The sequence below is a fragment of the Pyrus communis genome, chromosome 4, assembly GCF_963583255.1.
Source record: "Pyrus communis chromosome 4, drPyrComm1.1, whole genome shotgun sequence".
Classification (NCBI taxonomy): Eukaryota; Viridiplantae; Streptophyta; class Magnoliopsida; order Rosales; family Rosaceae; genus Pyrus; species Pyrus communis.
Genome location: NC_084806.1, coordinates 9,066,655 through 9,087,709, shown reverse-complemented (window position 1 = coordinate 9,087,709; position 21,055 = coordinate 9,066,655). Strand labels below are relative to the sequence as shown.

General features: G+C 36.5%; 3 protein-coding genes and 1 long non-coding RNA gene across 4 annotated transcripts; all 4 read right to left on the bottom strand.

Moving 5' to 3' along the window:
• Positions 1–901: 901 nt before the first annotated feature.
• On the bottom strand, positions 902–2,477 carry LOC137731850 (F-box protein At5g49610-like). The gene has a single exon (XM_068471093.1). It carries the CDS (start codon positions 2,160–2,162, stop codon positions 1,083–1,085), a length of 1,080 nt encoding a protein of 359 aa, XP_068327194.1. The 5' UTR covers positions 2,163–2,477; the 3' UTR covers positions 902–1,082.
• A 1,115-nt stretch (positions 2,478–3,592) lies between these two features.
• Positions 3,593–5,931, bottom strand: LOC137730492 (protein AGENET DOMAIN (AGD)-CONTAINING P1-like). Its single transcript, XM_068469478.1, has 3 exons — positions 5,281–5,931; positions 4,038–4,523; positions 3,593–3,833 (listed from the first exon to the last, which is right to left on the bottom strand). The coding sequence occupies exons 1-2, from the start codon at positions 5,791–5,793 to the stop codon at positions 4,041–4,043; spliced, it is 996 nt and encodes a 331-aa protein (XP_068325579.1). The 5' UTR covers positions 5,794–5,931; the 3' UTR covers positions 3,593–3,833; positions 4,038–4,040.
• A 3,691-nt stretch (positions 5,932–9,622) lies between these two features.
• On the bottom strand, positions 9,623–10,195 carry LOC137732641 (NAC domain-containing protein 62-like). The gene has a single exon (XM_068471942.1). The coding sequence runs from the start codon at positions 10,193–10,195 to the stop codon at positions 9,623–9,625; it is 573 nt and encodes a 190-aa protein (XP_068328043.1).
• A 4,242-nt stretch (positions 10,196–14,437) lies between these two features.
• LOC137731711 (uncharacterized) lies at positions 14,438–15,224 on the bottom strand. Its single transcript, XR_011068283.1, has 2 exons — positions 15,113–15,224; positions 14,438–15,001 (listed from the first exon to the last, which is right to left on the bottom strand). It is a non-coding gene; the product is annotated as an uncharacterized lncRNA (long non-coding RNA).
• Positions 15,225–21,055: the final 5,831 nt, after the last annotated feature.

Genomic DNA, 21,055 nt, shown 5'->3' with positions numbered 1-21,055 from the left:
AAATGTAACGAATGTATTATTTTGAAATAAAACAGTACTTGAGGTATGAAAGTGAAATGTTTTGAAGATGTTGTAAGGAATTGAAATAGACCCCAAACTTAAGGTATGAAAGTGTAATTTACCCAAAATTTTAAAATGCGTTTGAGTCATTGAAGTGTTTCTTGTGATATGCCTCTTGAAAACTTCAACATGGTTATTATGAGAGCCCTTCGAGTAGATTCTCTTATGAGTAAAAGTGCTTTCTGGAAAAGCAATTTCAAGCAAGTCTAAAAATAAATCATTTTTGTTTTGTGCATTATGCTTTAGCACTTTCACGAGAATATTCCCAATTGTATGCAAGTTTCTCCCATAAAGAGGAGATATACAATTGTGTATCCTTAAGTTTGTGAACTGATAGATTGTTTTGGAACAACGGTAGTAGCGACCAGCCAAAGCAGTAACATGAGCTGCCAGCACTAATGCAACAAATTCGTGCTCCCCACAACTTAGAGGTCGCAAATCCACTCATTGGTTGTTAATGGATACTCGTTAAGACCTTTTTAATTTGATATCACCATAATATAAATGTGAGATTGGTAGCTGTGATAATATTGTAACGTGAAAAAAGCAAAGGTAAGTGATTTTCAGATACTCATTTCCTTCCCCTTCGCAAATCAACTCATTGGTTGTTAGTGGATACTCGTTAAGACCTTTTTAATTTGATATCACCATAATATAAATGTGAGATTGGTAGCTGTGATAATATTGTAACGTGAAAAAAGCAAAGGTAAGTGATTTTCAGATACTCATTTCCTTCCCCTTCGCACCGCTGTTTATTTCTAGCCCTCGAATTAAAGCAATCATATGAGAACCAATGCATAGAAATAAACAAGAACAAGAGTGCATATGAGCAAGAGCTCCCATACTCAAATTGATGAAAACAAGTAGAAGATAATATGCCACGACCAAAAGCATAGGATTATTTATACTGCATAAGTCAAATGTTGATAGCTGTTGACAAAACCCAATCGGCCAAACATATACAGATAATTAACATAGGAAATCTATGTACAGAACAAGTGCATGACATGTAGTTTCACATCTTACTGACAAGACAAAATCGTGCTCCGAAATGCATGTGCCGAGTACCACAACGGGAGTGTAGAGCTGTTCTTCACAGAGTACATCTCTTTCCACACACGAGTCTTGCGATAAAATACCAGTATCTGCTTGTGGGTTGCCAAGAAAACGCATTCACCAGTCTGACATATGGGGAAGATGCCCGGCACAAGTCCTTTGATACATCGAAGACTCACCGTATCCACCAAATGCCACTCCTCTCTCCCGTAACCTTTCAACACCCAAATTTTCATCCAAGCATCTGAAATCTGGATCACCGACAGGCAACCATCTGACTCCAACAAGTAAAACCTATTTCCGGACACACAAGTCACTTGTTCCGGCAATGACATCTTCCTCCAAACATCAAACTCCAAATCAAGCGCGAGAATACAGGAACTACCAGTCAACCAATGAAGTGCACCATTAACAAACACGACTTGGCTCTTATTCATATGGGTGAACTGATCATCCTGAAACGAAACAAACTTCCTCCATTTGCCCGACTCAGAATCAAATATCATACATAAAAAAGTTCCATTCGGCCTATGACCAAAAGTCCGATGGTAGCCCGCTAAAACAACATTAAACTTCTGAGTGGACAAATTGCAAGCCAATCCCACCAGGGTTGCCTCACCATCAGGGTAAAATCGGGTCACATGGCGCTCCCTACTCTTCGGAAGCAACCTGAACTCCCGAGTAATGGGATTACAAACATAGTAAACACCCTTATCAGGAATGCTAGAGCAACACAACAAGCCATTACAGGATGCTCTGACCTTAACCCTATCCCTCAAGAAATCTAATGAAAATTCGGAAACACCCCTCCGATTATCCACGACAATCAAATCGGATTTCGATCCCGACGAATCCGAAACCTCAACCAATAACGTAGGGTTCTTAGCAGACGTTTCATTGTACAATTGAATGAAATACTTATCGGAAACCAATCTGTACCAAAGTTTACAAACAGTTTTGCTCCTGAACAGCGACTTAATGGGTAGTTTTGAGAGGATTTGGAGGACGACTTCGTCCGGGAAAAAACCACATCTTTGGGGTTTCATGATCAAATTCCAATAATATGAACAGAATTCAAATTACCCAGATGATTAAATTACGAAAAGGGTATGGAAATCGCTTACCGGGTGAAAAATTCGAGATGGTGTTTGATCGAATGCAGTCCGATGCATCGAGATGAAGTGGGATCTCACTTCTGAGAAGAGTTCGCCATTTTTTACTTTCACAGAGGAGTTATGAGCAAACGAATTGTAAACGTTGATAAAAGGTTGGATCTTTGATCCATAATTTGGGGGACAAAAAGGGGATTGGAATTAAATTAGGGATTTTGATTTTTGAGAATCGAGAAATCGAGAGTTGGAAGCAAACTGTAAGGTGGTTGATAGAATTTGATCAGATTGATGGGCTTTGTGGGCTCTAATCAAGTTGGTTAATCGCAATGGGCCACAGATGACGAGGAGGTTATCCAAGAAATGTTTTGCGCCAACAGGCTGAACCCAAGTGGTCCACATATACCCCTTTTACCTTCCACCCACATTTCTCAAATTTCGGCCGACGAATTAGATGAGTTGAAAAAAATCAAAAGACATAATTAGTAATAGGTGTATGAGAGGTTAAAAGAGGTGCGTAGATATTATTACCCTTATTACATTATTATTTATTTTAAATTCTAAAATACATTGAGAGATTCACAATGGAGATAGTGAGCGTGAAAACCCAAATCTTATTTTCTTCAATCATGAGACATGATGAGAATTGTTCCTCATGTTTGCAGGTACCTATTGCCAAACAAAGAAATGGCCAAAATTGCTTAACCATTTCGTTTTTAGTTTTCAGTTTGTATTCACTTTTTTGAAATATGAAAATTGGAATCTTGTTTGACAACAAAAGGTTGAAAACAAAATGGTTATCAAACGATCCTTAATAAACCACATGTCGATCTCATACAGATATTAGGAAAACATTTACAGACAGAACAAGTGACAATTTTTTAACTAAAAATAGGGCTAGAGACATTAAAAGGACAATAACCCGTATACAACCACAGTTTAGTGCGTCCGTATTGTCTGTTTAGTGGTCCTCTAGTTCAATTTTTGATTTATAACGTGTTCTATATGCGCATATGTCCCTGACATTGTAGTAGCAGAAAATAACTTCGGTACTATCGTGGGATTACAAGCAATCAGACATTCCTAACAATCCTTGTATGTGTTGCAGAGGAATGACAAGGTCATATGATCGAAGAAGACTCTATCTATTATCTGAGTTTCCGAAAATCTTGTCATTAGCTATAAATCCAAAGATGTCGGAAGTGTCAAAGAACCCTGGCAAATGGTAAATTTCATCACTATTTACTTTTACCTTTGTGACCCTGCTGAACATTGGCATAGTTTTCTGCATCTTCAGCTCTGCATCCCAATTCACCTGAATTTTCCTGCATTTTATCATTCAAGACACTCAGTGCATGTTCCGGCAACCAAACAATGAAATTCATGAGCACGATCGAGGACCGTTAAATTTGATAAATTTATGGATTAAGGCACTCTCCAGAACATTTTAATACAACAGTTGTTAGTAGACGAGCTAAATCTATTTTTATACATTAACAATCGAAGAAGCGCTACGAAGTACATAGTCGATAAGTCTCCTTTGCTTCTTTCTTTTTCCTATTTCCTTATGTCAGCAAACTCTTCGTGATCATGTCCGTTTTAGGTCACCTGTACAACAAAAATAAGGAATCTAATTAGAGATCCTCAATTGTAGAGTTTCTTAATTTAAATCTATTTTTCAGCGAGAACAAGCTTCCAATAAGTAATGCTTTCTCATTTCTTGCCATCCAAGCAAAAACAGAAAGCAAAAGTGCAAAGACATTGCAAAAGGTTTTGATATGTACAGTAAATAAAAGCTTTTGGAAGTCATACCAATTAAGCAGGGATCCATTGTCCGTTAATCCAGTCCTGTCGAGGCCTCAAATTGGAATGTTCAAACATTAATTCTTCGTTGGTGGAGCTGAAATAGACAACATACATTAAGCCGCCAAGAACTTTGGAAACGGTGCCCTCCCACCATCCCTCATTGTACCAAGCATCGACTTTCTGGAGCACTTTGAAATGAGCAACCGATGGAAGTGCAGGAGGACAAGGTCTAATATAACTTGCCCATGTTTCTTCTCTCAAGGGATCCTTTGTTCCGTCATCCGTTACCAGGTACAGGTATTCCACCAGGTACTTGTTATTTCCTACATGATCAATTATTTTCGCAGTGTACCAAGCATCCTTGTAGCCTTCCTCGTCGCTGCTGACCTCCACCACAGTCCCGTTTTCAAAGCTTGCTCCCAATGGTTTCTTGCCGCACTTAAATTTCAATACTAACTTTCTAGATTTCACCACCATCCCAGACGAACTATTCTGCAATTCAAGTTTTCAAAACCTGAGTACACATTCAAAACCGAGAAAGCTGTACATTGTACAAGAACAATTACCCAGAAACGCATAACTAGAAAATGTATTCATGGAAGACATTAGCAACCACTGAATCACCAGAACATCAAAAACAGAAAGCAAACACCATAAATCGCTTACACAAAGCTGCACCAAACGAAAGATTAATATATAATTATATATACATAATCACTTTTTACAAAGCAAACCATAAAATAATGACTTACGATTGAAAATTAATATTCTAATTTGATGTCAACCACTTGCACCAAGAATCTACCTTGAACAATTGCATACTATAATATAGTACAGAATTTGGTTTAAGTCGATAAATAATTTCGTATTTTGGCCTAAGTCAATGGATACATCCTCTTCAACTAAGATTAAAGCCACTTGGCTACCTCTCGCTGAAAGCACAAAATGTTGATTTGACTTAATCGCAATATCGAAAACATGTTTTGACCTCGAAGGAAACATAACTTTTGTCATAAATTTCACAGGCGATTCTTTTTCCTATTGAAACCATGGAGAAATAATAATCTTACTATAGCATATATGTTTGGTGATTGTGAACATTTCTACCTACTATCCCAAAAAATGTCACAATCATATCAAACAAAATTAAACCCATTGCAAATAAATTCATACAGAAAATAATCAAAAAATAATACCCATTAATTTAAAAAAATTATATATAAAAAAAAAAAAAATCAAAGAAAAAGACCTCTTCTTGAAAAGGAGGGACCCAAGAGCCATCATCCCAGTCTCTGTGAATCCTCAAATCACACTGCTCGCACTCAAATTCCTCACCCCGCAGCGCAACTAAGTACTTGGAGTTCTCCAGAATGTCCGTCACAGTCCCGCGAGACCACCCATTTTCTCTGTAGGCGTCGACGTCGTCGCCCACCTTGAAGAACTGGTAGAGCTCCCTCGGCGGTGCGGGCCTCACATTGCCTAATTCGACTATCTCCTGGAGGAGTCTGGGGCTGACGGCGTTGGGGGTCGTCAGGGTTTGGTACTGGACTAAAATGTGGGCCTTGTCCTTGACCACGGAGCGGCGCACCGTCGCGGGGTAGTACGGCCCGGTGGAACCGCGGGAGGGCTTCGTGACGACCTCGACTTCGTCGCCCTTGCTGAAATGGGTCTGCGACATTTGGGAATCGGAAACCCTAGCAGCCGGGAGAAGGGAGTAGAGCGGTGGAGTGACGGAGCGGTAGAGTGGTGGAGTGGCGATCATAAATACATGGCGGGAGGGTGCTGGTGGTGGTAAATGCAGTGCAGAGTCGAACCAATAGGATCGTCGAATCCGAGGGAAGGTGGATCGTTAGCGGTCGCCAAAACGATGTCGTTTCGTAATGTGACAGCCTTTCGTCGTTCTTTTCCAAATAATTCTTTACTCATTTGATACTTAATACTACGGTCTGATGGTATTCATCTTCACTTAAAAGTGAGATGTCTTAAATTTAAATCTTGTGGATAGCGAATTTGATACCAATTTACCCTGCCTATGGTGTCGCCTTGCCGAACTCCTCCTCTCCTTAGTGTAAAAATATTGATGTACTAAAAAAAAAAAAACAATGACGAAGTCAAAATTTACAACGACGAAGTCAAAAAATAGCTCTAAGAAATTGATAGTAATTTTATTTATAATTGTCCATGATATGTTCTAATATTTTAGAAACGCTTATCAAAACATATTTTTCAATGCATACAATATGAAAATTGATGGCTTCGAGGTTGAAACAATTGTTTATGTAAATAAGCTCTTCGAACTTGATCTCTAATATTTAGATCATATTTTGATATCCAAAGGCGAAGTCTAGGATCTCTAGGAAGATTTGCTAGTATACTTTCTATGTTACCTTTAGTTAAACTTTGAATATTCATTGTAGAGAATCAAAGAGTATCTTATGTTGATTTTCTCTTAAAGTACCACTCCATAATTGTTTTAAATAATACTAAGAAAAAGAGTAACATAACACAAGTCATAACACAAGTTCGATCAAATTAGACCATTGACTCAACCAAAACTAAAAGCAATTAAAAAAGAACCTAAATCGACACTTCAATCTTCAGCTCGTTATCATATTTATATAAATCCAAATATTCAAGCCATCTAGATCGAATGATCAGAAACCATATAAAGCCACCTTCCGGTTACTACATATAAATTCAATTGAAAAGTTCCAGTAAAAAGGCCGACTAAATTAACCAGCAGAATTGAGTGAAACCCTAGAAACCCAAATAAATTTAAGATGAAAAAATTGTGGACAAAAGACTATTTAATACCATCATGTTTGGTGGTTTTTAACATTTAGTACATCAAGTTTTTTTCGTCTCAGAGTCATACTAAAGTGTTAATTTTGGGACAGTTTCATACATCCATTTGTCTGGCTGTTAAGTCTTCCGTTAACTGATGATGTGGTGCCTATGTGGACAATGATTGGACGCCACATATCATTTAGGAATTCACGTGGAAATTAAAAATTAAAAAAAATAAAAAATTATCCCCTTTCTAACCCTAAGTATCAGGCCCTAAATATCATCAGGACTCTCCACCTCCTGCGACCGCCGCCCGGAAGAGCATTTCACAGGCTTTTGCCCTTCACGCCTCTGCAAACGCCTTGCCGTGTTGGAGCCTTCAACAAACACTTCTTCCTCGTCCACTTCTCGAAAGCCCCCTGCTTCCTCCATCGTTGCGGCCGCTCTTAGGGCCATTTTCAAGCCCCCCATTGCCGGTGGTGGGGCATTCTCTTCCAATAAAAACCGACCCACCTCATTTTTCCCGGAGCTCTAAAAAACCAAGTTTTTCTTAGCCTCTAAAAACGGGGCTTCTCCAGCGTGTTTGAGCCGCATAGGAAGTCTTGCAACATTAGGGTTCGGAACACTCTCTGGACACTCTTTCACCAGGATGACCGACGAAATCCTAACAAGAAGGAAGCACTGTCTACTGACGCAGGTTGAAACCTATGAAAGATCGTATAGATCTTGATTCATAGACGAAGAAGCGAGACCTGAAGGAGATTGCGGGCAGCTTCTGGTCAGCATCTTTGATTTTCAACAAAAAAAATGGAGGCAAAAGCAGAAGCTGGAGAAGCCAATCGAGAGACAATTCAGAGAAACCCAGTCGGACATCGCCGATTACGGCTTCGACCGGCGCTCATGCGACACGGATCCAAGGTTTTCGCTTGACGCGGGTCGGATGTCGCTCAACGCAGGTCGGATGTCATTCGACGACCCGAGATACTCCTTTGACGAGCCTCGGACCTCGTGGAACAGGTACCTCATTGGAATGTCGTGGGGGTAAGGAACAGCCCATAAAAGAAAAGAAAAATATTTAGGGGCCTGATAGCTAGGGCGTGGCGTGCGAGCGATGGTTTTGGACGGTGCCGTTGGGGAAGGGGTGGGGTGAGGGAATGATGGATGTGCAGAGGTTGGGTGGGTGCAAAGGAGGGAAGGGAGGGAGAAGGGAAGGAGGGTCGGGGGTTTGAGGATGAAGACAACATTTTTGTTTTTGTAATTTTTTAAACTTTTTAAACTTTTTTAATGTTTAATTTTTTTTATTTTTAATTTCCACATGGACCTCTAAATGATATGTGGCACCCAGTCATTGTCCACATGGGCGCCACATCACAATTAACGGCAGATTTAACAGTTTGACTAACGAATGTATAAGACTGTCCCAAAATTTACACTTTAGGTATGACTCTGGGACGAAAAAAACTTGATGTACTAAATGTTGAAAACTACAAAACTTCAGAATAGTAAACAGAGTTTAACCCAAAATTGTCGATGATTGAGAATTGGAGATTCCGTGATATTAGAAACCAAATACGGTGGGTGTGTTTAATCGAACTTTAACAAATTGAGATTGAAGATATGGAGTTTGTCATGGAGGTGGAGGAGTCGCAGAGTCTGGCATGGAGAAGTCCTTGTGCGCGTTTGACAAAGTCTTCAACGAGTTTGAGAAGTTAGTGTGCTCAACTTATTTTTTAATTGAAATATAACAAAACGACGTAGTTTAGTTTGTGCTATTAAAAAATATTGATTAAGGTCCTTGTTTCATCTACTTTATAGTTGGTATATAGGGGTTAAAAAAAATTGAAAGGGAAGATTTAGAGGCTTATTGGGGTCAGTAACTACCAATGCCTCCACTGCTCACTAAGCTTTTTTATTTAAAAAATAAATAAAAAATTTGAAGGAGAAGCCCTAGAGCAGCTAAAATTAACAAAATTCCAAATTTACATCACTCTTGCCTCACTAGGCAAGGCAAGAGCGATCTCAAACGAGCAAAAATATCATAAAAATGACTCACATAAGCCAAAACATCAACTACAAAGTTAGCTAATGAACTGAGATAAACTGAAAGTTATATGCCAACTTTTGCACATTATGGATAACGGTAAGAAGGTGTCAAGGGGATGAAGATCCACTGTTAATAGCATCGACCAGAATGTTAGAGTCTCCTTCCATCTCCACATGCCAAAATCCCTTGGATAATGCCGATTGAAGTCCATCGACACCGATCACTCCATTAGAGTCCCTAACTACAAACGTACAAGCAGCACCACCTGAGCTAATGACCTCTGTGCACTTCTATTTATTATAAATTAAAGGGATTTGTAGAAGAAAGAAACTAGCAATGGGCTTTTAGTTCTGTTGGTTAAAAGTATTGCTCTTAATTTGAACTTGAGATCCTGAGTTTAATTATGACTCTATGTTATCACTTGTATCGAAAAAACATATATAATGTAGAAGAAAAAAAAATGAAAGTGTGATAACCATTATATTGGTAAAGAATGTTAATTAGAAACTTTCTTGTCAACTATCCGTGGGCTGGTTAATTGGAAAGTTTTATTGTGATTTTCATCTCGATCCGGTTGAGATGTATGTAGAAAACTAAACTCTAAACATAAATTCTTGAACCAGAAATATTTGGTTGGAAACAAAAATAGTCATTCTGTTTACAAAAAATTAACTAAGAATAAAATTTAATTACAAACGCTATGACCTAACTGTACATTATCTTAAAAAAAAAAAATTTTGAACAATGTACAATATCTTAATTATCGACCATTTTTCTTGTTCACGTAAGACCTCTCATTCTTCCTTAACTGACAAATCACAAAATAAGAATCATAATTAGAACTACTAGCATTATAGTAATTCTCGGAGGCATTTTGTTCATGACCATCACCACCACCAACAAGACTATATTCATCTAAATGCCACCCTCCATGTTCCTCTGACTGTTGATTCTCGTACCGAAATTTTCTCTTTCGGCCAATAGGGTAAGCGTTACCATTTCCATCCTTGTAGTAAACAAGTTTGGGAGGCTCGCCTTGGCTCCAAGAACCTCCAACGCCAATCTTCCGATGGATATAGGAACCCTTCAAGTTTAACCTCTTGAGCTCGCAAAAGAAATATAAGCCTTCGTCATCGCAAAGTTGATCTCCTCCATAGTCTTCCCATATTTCCCGCGGTTCTTTGTCACTAAAGAGGTCATCCACATGCACAAAGTTGTTGTATAGCAGCATTAGAGGCTCTCTCTTGACCACCATCGTGTAGAGAAAGAACCGGATGATTTCTTGGTCGGAGGGGCGGAAGTGGAAGCCCACCGGTGCATGTGGATTAGCCATGACTAACTGAAGATTAGTAAAGCAGTTGATCTTGTTAATCTCTATAGGTTTTCTTAAGCTTTTGTGGAATAGGAGGGCGTGACATGAATGATATTCATAAGGAGTGAGTTCTTATAGGAATATGATAGAGATTTCAAAACTACTTAGGACTAGAAAATAGCAATGCTTTTGAAGACTGAAATTAGAATTCATATTGAATTTGAACCTAACAAGGGATATGGTTTCCTTTTCAAATGAGGAAATTAATATTTCTGGCCTAGGTTTTTTTTTTTTTTCCCTACAATACTATAAACTATTATGAATGTTTTAACTTACGAAGAGAAAGTTCGACTTGCACGAAGGTAAAGAGGTGGGTATATTGTCTTTGCATCGAAACTTTCATTGTCTGTGGAAAAGGGCACTTATATATTAGGAAGGATATAATACTTTGTGTTCCTCTCTTGGAGGATGAACTCATTCCATCACTTGCAAATAACTTTTTTTTACGATAGAAAATTCATAATCGAAACTGTTCAATTTCTTAATCCTAATTTGAAGATCATCCCCACAAAATAAACATTAGAAACGATGTTCGTTTAGTCATCCAAATATATTAAATAAATAGACGTTTCATCATACTTATGTTACTTAGTACCTACACTGTTGACTTATCTGACACATTAAACTAAAGTGACTAATCGAACAACTATTCGAATGATTTTATGTGTGGACGAACTTCAAAGAAAGATTAAGAAACCGAATGACTTCAATTATAAAATTTCTACAATAAAAGTACCTTATTTACAAGGACTGGAATAAGCTTATTCTACTACTTGAAATTAACGAAGTCGGTATAAGAGGAAATGCTAATCCTCCGGCTGCTTTGGAAGCCCAAGTCTCTTATATAGGTTTAGCTGGAATGACTTGGGGCTTTTTCTCTAAGCCTAAAATTTTAAAAGGCCCCAAGTCTTAAGACAACCAAATACTGCAAGCCTTTTACAGTTCTGAATAACCATGATTAAAAAAAAAATTCCAATAATTTTTTTTTTGGGTAAAAATAATGGATAGTGCTATTCACACATTTATTTTTATTTTCTACACACTCTTATTAATTATTTGTCATTGATTTTCTCATATTATTCAATCCAATGACTAAAATTTAAAAAAAATGTATAGAAAGATAAGTCTATGGATAACATTATCCAAAATGAAATACAATAAAATACTTTCCTCTTAGAAAGTCAGGGCCTTAATTGACCACTCGCTTTTTATGAAATTGTAAAGCATACCTGAAATTTGCTTCTATGCATTATTGAAATGTCATTTCCCTACTTTTTGCAAGTGGTTTTTATTTATTTTTTCTATTTTACACAAAAATACTTTTACAAAAAACTATTTAGATTCTACCATAATCAATTGGTAATATTAAGAATAGTTTAACTTACTGCAAGTGGCTCTCTACCGCCGTGATAGAAATGAGTGTTGCCTTTGCATTATGACGTGGGTTCGAATCTGGTCGGCTCTCTAATCTAACATTTAATCTGACAAATTGATTGTTAGACCCAAAAAAAAAAAAAAAAGAGTAGTCTAACTTACATATAAACCCTTGCAAGATGATGTGTCCCCACACACTGTGTGACAAATTTTCAAGCTAAGCACGTAGATAACACAGATTGGATGAGGCAGAGCACATATGGCCTTTCGACAGCATACGTGCATCAACCTACTTTAGTACCATAAAGAATGTTAAGATTTTAACATAAAACTGATTGACAATATGAAAAGTAATCCAACTTATTTGCCGATTTGACGTGTAATACTTTTCACCAGTCTTCGAAGATATGATTTAAGAGGAAGTAGGAAAAAAATTAAACCCATGGAGGAAGAGCCATGCATGTTAGCATGTCACCAAAAGGAGGGGAAAAGCTTGGAAGAAATGGACCCCATGCTGGTAAAACCCAACGGAAAGAGTCTCAAGTGGGATATGAAGGACATAATGAGATTTTGCCCCTGTCGAGTTTTCTTTCGACTCGGTCACACTCAGCCCTAATAAGTCATGGAGAAGGTTAAAAGGAATTTAGCTTTTCAATTCCCACTTGTGGACATCATCATTTTGTACAAGTAGTCACCGCCACCTCTGACCCTCCTCTTAGTATGTAAAAAACTATGCCAACCAACAATTACTACCAAATTTTGCTCCGATCTTAGAATTATTTTTTACTGTTAAATGCAGCACTAACTTGGCGAAATTCAATTTCATTCATCATTTTATTTAGAGAGTTTTAACGAAACACTCTCGGTACTGTTCACTTTTAACGAAAAATCATATTTTTACCTTTCCTGGTACTATTCACATACACCTTTATTTATTCTTTTTCATTAAAACAAAAGTATTTTTGAACTTTTCGTTAGTTTTCTTTTTTATTTATGTACCCAACTACTTTTTGTTTATATTTTATATTTTTTCCTTCTTTTATTTGCTTGAATTTCACTTAAAAAAGCGTAAACTACAAGAGTGTGTTGACGTGTTTAGAGTTAGAGTGAAAAAGCGCCAGAGCGATCGAGTAGAAGTTGGAATTGAGCAAAAATCATGATTAGAACGTCCCTCACACTTTCCAATTAATGATTCTCGCTTGTGCAAGATTGAAAGTTAACCACAAAATGAATTGCGAGAATTAAGAAGTGCTGCACATTGAGAATTCAAACTTGTAAATTATTTCAATATTAGAAATACTATTAAATTCATCATGACGTAATTGGCGAGAGAAGTAGAAAGAGATTCGAATTTGAGAAATTCTTTCAATATTAGAAAGAGAAAATCCTACCCACCTTTATTAGTTCCTTGGTCAAATCACCTGATTTGAACTCATCTGGATTCACAGATTAATTCAAATTTTTATGCACTTGGAGTCAATGTCATCATAGTTTAGTTGGCCATTTTCTCCTAATAGATCATTGCATAACCTAATTTGCTTGAGAAAATACAATTTGGAAAACTAACAACTAAAATTCGATAGAAACTACAGAAACATCATTTTCGTGACACATCAAAAATTGACATATATATACGCACAAAGAGCATAGCACTTTGCCCATGAATTATTGCTTATGAGGTCTGGCAGAACCTAAGCCATGATGTGGTGGACAAGGCATACAAAGTTTTCTCAATACGATGCTGACATATATATTAATATATATTCCCAATCTAGTAGGGGAATCTCAATCAATAATATCCAATGTTTGGTTCAGAGGAAAATAACAGATGAAAAACAATTTGTCTAAAACTATATACGGTTCATCATTTTCTACCCAGGTATGAGGTTAGGTAAAGACTTTTCTTCCCATGTGGTGGAGGTTTGGCCATTGTCGAGGTGAAACTGACATTTCTTACCGTGCTACGAACATTATGAACCAATAGAGGAGATTTGAACGCTATATTACGGATGCATAGATAAATGCAATGAATCATTTGAGTTACAAACTCTTTTACTCACAAGGCATGTTCGTATTTGTGCTGTAATATGTCATTACTCGTTAAATTCTTTGATATTCTTCAACGCTTATTTAGCCGTAAATTCAGCTGCAATTAGTACATTCAACCCTAGATTTGAGTTATCAACTAGTGCATGCAAACCCTAGATTTGAGTCAAATGCGGCCAAGTTGTCCATTTATGACCAAGACTAAGACATTTGTGAGTGGATGAATTCACTGATTAAAAATGAGCACATATATAAATAAATATCACCCCATTTTTAAGTTTCTCAGACTCTCAGGTCAGCACATTTATGAGGGATAAAATTAACCAAAAAAATCAACAAAAAAGAAAAAAGGGACATCAGCTTTTGGATGAAGAACTTTACTGGTAGAAAAAAGAAAAAAGAGGGTTTCCTCCAATAATACAGTTGATATTATTTCAATTTGTACATAAGATAGGAGCAACAGAAAAGTTAAAGTTGCGAACTCGAGTCGTGGAAATATCTTCTTTGTAAGTAAAAATAAGATCGAGTATGATGGACGATCCCTCCCAACTTTTGCAAAGTAGTAAACCTTGTTGACTTAGGGTCGGATAGGAGAACAGCAGTCACGAGTGGGAAGTCTTACACAGATCTGAGAGAATATTTATTCTCTCACTTTCTCAGCCAACAACATATAAAACAACGAAACTGATGACTGCCAACAGCATATTTCAGTATTTCTGCACTCACAACAATAATACATTTCCAATTGATTGCCTTCACAGAATAAGTAACAGCTGCAGGCAATAATAACAAAACTAAATAAAATTTTATTTATATTTATTTCCCACTGAATAAAAACAACATATATGTATGTCACTACTCATTAATATTTCTGAATTTCTACATTTTTACAACCCTACTTGGAGGACCACCGGCAAAAGAGTCCTTGCTTTGATGGAGGATTTGCTATGGTGGGCTTGTAGTTTGAGGTAATTGTGGAACAGCTCAGGAGGGATAGACAAGGAAGGAGAAGATGAGTTGGGCGGTAACGATGAGGAACGGAGGCCAAACTCTATATCAGTGAATTCCGACACAAAGGTTGAACCGAAACGCAAAACAAAGACAACAGACCCGGCGTGACGTCTTACAAGGTCAAGAAAAGGTCTTACAAGGTCAAGAAGAAGGGAAGGGATCGATGCAGAAGTAGTAGAAGATGAAAGAATACGGTAGGGACGAATATAGAAATACGAAGAAAAAGCTCAGGTAGGATAGCACCAAATTCACATCAACCACCACCTCCCTTCAACACCACCACAAAACTCGTCCCAAATTCAAAGCTTCCGTTTTGGTCTTCGCTTTTTAGAAAGTCTGCGAAAACACATATGCAACGGATCTCATCAGAACTCGAAAGTTAATGCGTGACGTGTTGTATATTAGCACAAGGTATACATACATGAAAATGGTTTAGATTTTGCATACCTTGGAGTGGAAATTTGTGTCTAGATTTCATGTTTGAAGAGAGCTTTTGAGAATCCCCCATCGACAGAATGAAAGAAGAGAGAAACAATGGAAATTTCTATGTGGAAAAAAGTGCAGGGGTAGTGGCGAGGTTTATAATGGGAGGAGGGAGGACTAGCAGTGGGCTGCCCTGATGGACCTGACAGCGACAGGTCCAAGGCCCAGAAAGAATGTAAACGGACTGGTGACTGACGTCAGCACATAGTTTGCTCTATGGTTGTAGAGATTTTTCGATGTGATTGGAACACGAAGTGGTACTATTATTATACAAACGGTGGGATATGTGTGTTAAAAAACTAATAAGTTAAAAAAAATACAATTTTCAACATTTATATAAAAACACATGGTGTATCATCCGTGTTCCGATCACAATGAATAATTTCTTCTCCGATGGCTGTACGGCTGCCCGGGCCACCCCACGTTGAAATGGTGATGATAAAAGGGCAAGTAAATAACGGTCGGTCAATGTGCCTCCCTACTTATTCCGGTAGGAAATTCATGTGTTATAAGAGACATGAAGAAATATAATTTTTTTTTTTTTTTGTAACGAAAAGTTTAGTAGGTGCGGAAGTTACTCCATCTCAAGGTCATAATTTATCACAAACTTCTTTGAAAACTTATAAAGGGGTGTAGCCTTTTTTTTTTCTTTCAGTTTTTACTAGGGGTGGTTCGGTATGGGATACCATACCGAAACTAGTATCCCGAATCCCAAACCGAATTTTTTCGGGATGAGAATTTGAAGACCAATCCCAAACCAAATTTTCGGGAATCCCAAATTTCGGGAATCCCGAAATATTTTCGGGATTTTGGGACAAATCGGGAATCCCAAATTGAAATATGAAATTATGAATTGTTCTTCAAATATATAATTCAAGAACACATTCATGAACTAGGAATTTCATTTCATTCACACTACCATTTAATTGAACACTGGCATGCTTGACTCTTTTTATCATAGTCAAAATTCAAATTAATTAAACTTTTTTTGCAATCTGTTGAGAGACAAAAGAATCAAGCCTTCTGAAATCATCAGCCATGACAACAGCAATAATAAAATCCACATAAATATCAAACAGAACATGAAAAATATGCAAGGTGTAGGGCATTCTAGGTTGCTGAGCATGAATTAGAAACTACTAGCATCAATTATAAAAGAATAATATATATATGTATAAATATATATATATAGTAATTAATATTATATATTTTCGGTTTGGTATGGGATTCCCGAAATATCGAGAAGCCAATCCCAAATCCCATACCGAAATTTTGGGATTGGTTCGGGATAGCATCCCGAAAATTTCGGGAATTTCGGTTTGGGAAATTTTTGGTTTGGGATCGGGATTTTTTCGGTTCGGTTTGAAATTTTCGGGAATTTTTTCCACCCCTAGTTTTTACAAATTGCTAAAATTTACCAACAGCGAAATTTGAACTTATATCTTAGTCTAATAAAGAGAACGAACCAACTATAGTTGACAATATAATATACCGTTTGCCGTTTAAATACCATTCACTTTAAAAATCTGTTACCGACCTCCCACTGTTCCAATGTATGCATGGCAGGATTTGGGCCGTTGGGTCCACAGGTGGAGGGAGTGGACCGAGTGGTCGTGTGGTTCTCCGGAATTTTACACCACGTACGGTAGACTCCATTGTAACTTAGCCAAAAAAAATAATAGTTCCCAGCTACTGGTTCTCGTTACTTCGCGATTTATAAATTTTTACGTAAATTCATACTAATTACAGTTGACAATTAAGTGTAAAGTGTGAGTCACTCCGGTTTGAGATTGTAAGTATACCTTGACGTTGGTGGTGAGAATAACCAATCTTCCACAAAACTTTTTTTTTACCAAAATAAAAAATAAAATAATAGTTCCCTTTGTTTTGTTTAAAAAGGAAGAGCCTGAACATTGAGTATTAATTAGCAAAAGTCAGCTTGGTTAGCTATGAATCACCAAAACTAATTTTAATTTACAATTTACAATGATCCTTGTGCAGTTTACAATGCATCAACTATGCACTCATTTGGAAGTGCATTTCAAATGACTAAAAATGTTTTTGGTGAAATTAGTTTTGGATTCCAAAAACACTTTAAGCGTTTTTTTAATGAAACATCAGATATGTGCTTCTTGCATAAAATATTTTAAGAGCTTTTTCAGGATCAATTAGAATTTTTACTAAAATATTGGTTTCACTTTCAATAACATTTTCACAAAAAACACTTTTAATCATTTTGAGCACTTTAATCATTTTGAGCACTTCCAAATGAGCCCTATACATAAAAAAATTAGATTTCCATGTATACTCTAGTTCCATTAATTTTACATATATATATGTGTACATCAAATTATGTATATACTAACCAGCTATAGGTCTACTAAAACTTCTCTAGTTAATATTAAAAGATGTTATGCCTCGCACCAATCTTATTTCCTCACTTTCTTCTTAATAGAAAATTTAATGATATTTATAAAAAATGTAGTAAAAAGATTTTCAAAATCCTGTTTATAAATTGGGTCTTTGAATTTAGGCCTAGTCAACCGTACAAATTTTGATTCGAACCCATTCATTTACCTTAGCGTATCTAAGACGTACGGAAGTATCAAAGCTTAACAATTTTTTCTCCCCTTATATAGATAGATTATGAAATAATTGCAGTTTTCAGGGCAATGACATTACCTCATGTCCAAGAGACTAATATATTTCGATGCTCTGGACCTCATATATGTGCTCATTCTTTTGAGGTGGTCATATAGTCAATGGGTTGATATTGAAGAAATTCTTTTTAGGGTTTTCACTAAAATACATTATTAAAAAGTCGCACATGGAAAAGTTATGGGACCTTTTATGTTCTTGTAAATAATTAATCTACTTTCTTTATTGACAATTGAGTTTGTTGTGAAATTTCAAATTTTGTTATGATATCCGAGCAAGTTGATTCACGTGTGATACTTATTGGTTAAATGTGGTCTATGCCACCCAATTATGTGTTGTCTATTTGTTTAGTTTGGGTATAATTGCATGCGAGAGGGTGATTGAGGACGTGGAATGTTGTTTCACATTAGAAAGTCTTAGTGGTGAACTTATAAGCTTAACTTAAGTGGCTTCACTGTTTTGAAAATTCCCGCCTAAGTGCTAGGCAGTTGGCTACGTCTCCGATTAATTCCTAGGTGTTTGAAAATTAAGAAATGGCATTTAAGTAGCCCAAACCGCTTAAACCACCCTGGCATCCACCTAACCCGCCCATACTCGCCTAGTACCTACCTAGGTTGCGACTCTCACTTAGACATAAAATAGATAACTTTTATTTTGCATTTGATTTTTCTCAATAAATTGAAAGATAATTGAAAGGGGATTGTTGAATACTTAGATGGACACACATTATATGCTTGTTTCCATGTGTTCATTATGTTCTAATACTTTATAATTTATAGGCTTTTTAGCCAAAATAGTCAATGAGATTTCCATAACGCATCACTATGATCCCTGAGATTAAAAATCAATAGAAATTGTCCCTGAGATTGTCACCATCCATTATTTTGGTCATTCCGTTAAAAACCCCGTTAAGTGTCCTGGAGCTCTTGGCCGGAAGTTTGAGCAATTTTCAAAACTTCGTAACTCAATCGTTTTTTAACCAAATTCGACCCATGATATATCAAAATGAAGGTAGAAAAGTGTAGAACAAGATTATACCTATTTGGAAGATCAATGGTTTCCGGAGATGGCCAGAAAATAGCCTAAAAGTTGACTGGTCTGCGGGAAAACTGGAAAACTCGCATGAAACTGGGTAAACTTTAAACGTTCATAATTTCTTCAATACTCAACGAAATCTAGTGATTCAAAAACAAAAATCATACTTCTCAACGAGATGAAGAGAATGATACCTTTCTCGATGGTTAATTCGCCATGGTTTGGCCGGAAAACGACTTGAAAGTGGCTAACTTGAGACCAAGATAGCCACTTTTGAGCCGTTTTCCAGCCAAACCACGGCTATTTAACCATTGAAAAAAAATATCATTCTCTTTGTCTCGTCGAGAAGTATAATTTTTTATTTTGAATCAGTCGATTTTGTTGAGTATTGAAGAAGTTATGAATGTTTAAAGTTTATCTAGTTTCTGGCGAGTTTTCCAGTTTTCCCGCAGACCAGTTAACTTTCAGGCTATTTTCCAGCCATCTCGGGCAATCATTGAGCTTCCAAATAGGTATAATCTTGTTCTACACTTTCCTATTTCATTTTGATATATTATGGGTCGAATTTGGTTAAGAAACGATTGAGTTACGAAACTTTGAAAATTGCCCAAACTTTCGGCCAAGAGATCTGGGACACTTAACAGAGTTTTTAACGGAATGATCAAAATAATGGATGGTGGACAATCTCAGGGACCATTTCTATTGATTTTCAATCTCAGGGACCAAAGTGATGTGTTATGCAAATCTCATGGACCATTTTGGCTAAAAAGCCTAATTTATATGTCATTCTATTATGCAATTTTATGTATCATAATACAATTATGTATTTTTTAAGTATAAACAGAATCTTATTTATATGATATATAATAAAATTATTTAAATCCGTCTAGGTGATGATAATATTTAGGTTCAAATTAATCTTCACGCTAGCAAACAAAGTAGAAAATGCTTGGCTAATGTTAGGATGTAGGGTATATTCTATATGCAGCATAGTTACATACACATAAGTTTAACTTCTTGCATAAAAACAGCACAAGAGATGGGGAACAGGGAATCTGGGCAACTGCAAGAAACTTTAAATCGACAGTTTTCTATTGGACTGCAAAAATCTATCTTTGTTCTAACATTATATAAAATTGAGATTTGTTGGTAATGGAACCTCAAGGGCGTACGGGGAAGGGGGAGCATTACAATCACAGTCTCCCAAGATATGGTCAAAGTAAAGGGAAGTGATCACCTTCCCTAGTATTCCCTGGCATGCATTCTTCAATATTTTATTAGGAAAGCTAACCAAAAATTTAAAAAAATTTAAGTTTTAATGAAAAATGACAAATAAAGGTGTAGTGAATAATACCAAGGAAAGGTAAAAATGTGGTTTTTTGTTCAAAGTGAACAATACCGAGAGTGTTTATTTAAAACTCCCTATTTTATTTTGTTAATATTAGTTAATTAATATTAATTAATTAACATTTGATCACAAGGTTTGACTCCTCAGAGCCTTGAGAAATATCTTTCTTTTAACCGGCTTGTTTGCTTCTGGAGCCGGCGGCAACTACGAGTCTATGTGCCAAATTAGGAGATTGCTCCACTGTAAAAAGCATAGCTGGCACTGAATCTGAATTGGTTCATCCGTGTAGAACAAAAAACAAAGTTTACAACTTATTTAAAGTCTCAAATCTTTGATTTGATTTGCTCACAAGTGCCGCATATCAAAATTTGAGATCAGAAGTTACGTTCATGCCTGCCTGTGCCATAAAATTCTGAGCTCAAACAACACTAATCAGTGAATTTTATTTGTCATAGACACAGATTTAAATAGTGTATGTCATATTCCTGGTGTGAACCTAGAAATATTTTGTGAGCTGTCTCTAATTAAAGTGGCTCTAGAGGGCGGCAGATTCTTGTTATATCCATATTTTTCTGATTGGCTTTACGTCATCTCAATCTCATATATGATGCCATTTAGGCTTGGTTTGATACTGAGGTGATTCTGAAAAAAACTGGTATAAAAAAAAGCTGGAAGTTGTTTTTGTGTTTGGTAAACATTCAGGTTCAGGTTTTCTTCACAATTTTGGAAGAAAAAAAGCCAAAAACAAGAAGCTGCGAAACCTAGCTTTGAAAAACCGGCTGTTTTTCACATCTGTTTTACATAAAAGTTTACCAAACACTATAATACTGCTTTTTTTTTTTCAAAAACACTTTTACAAAAATTTT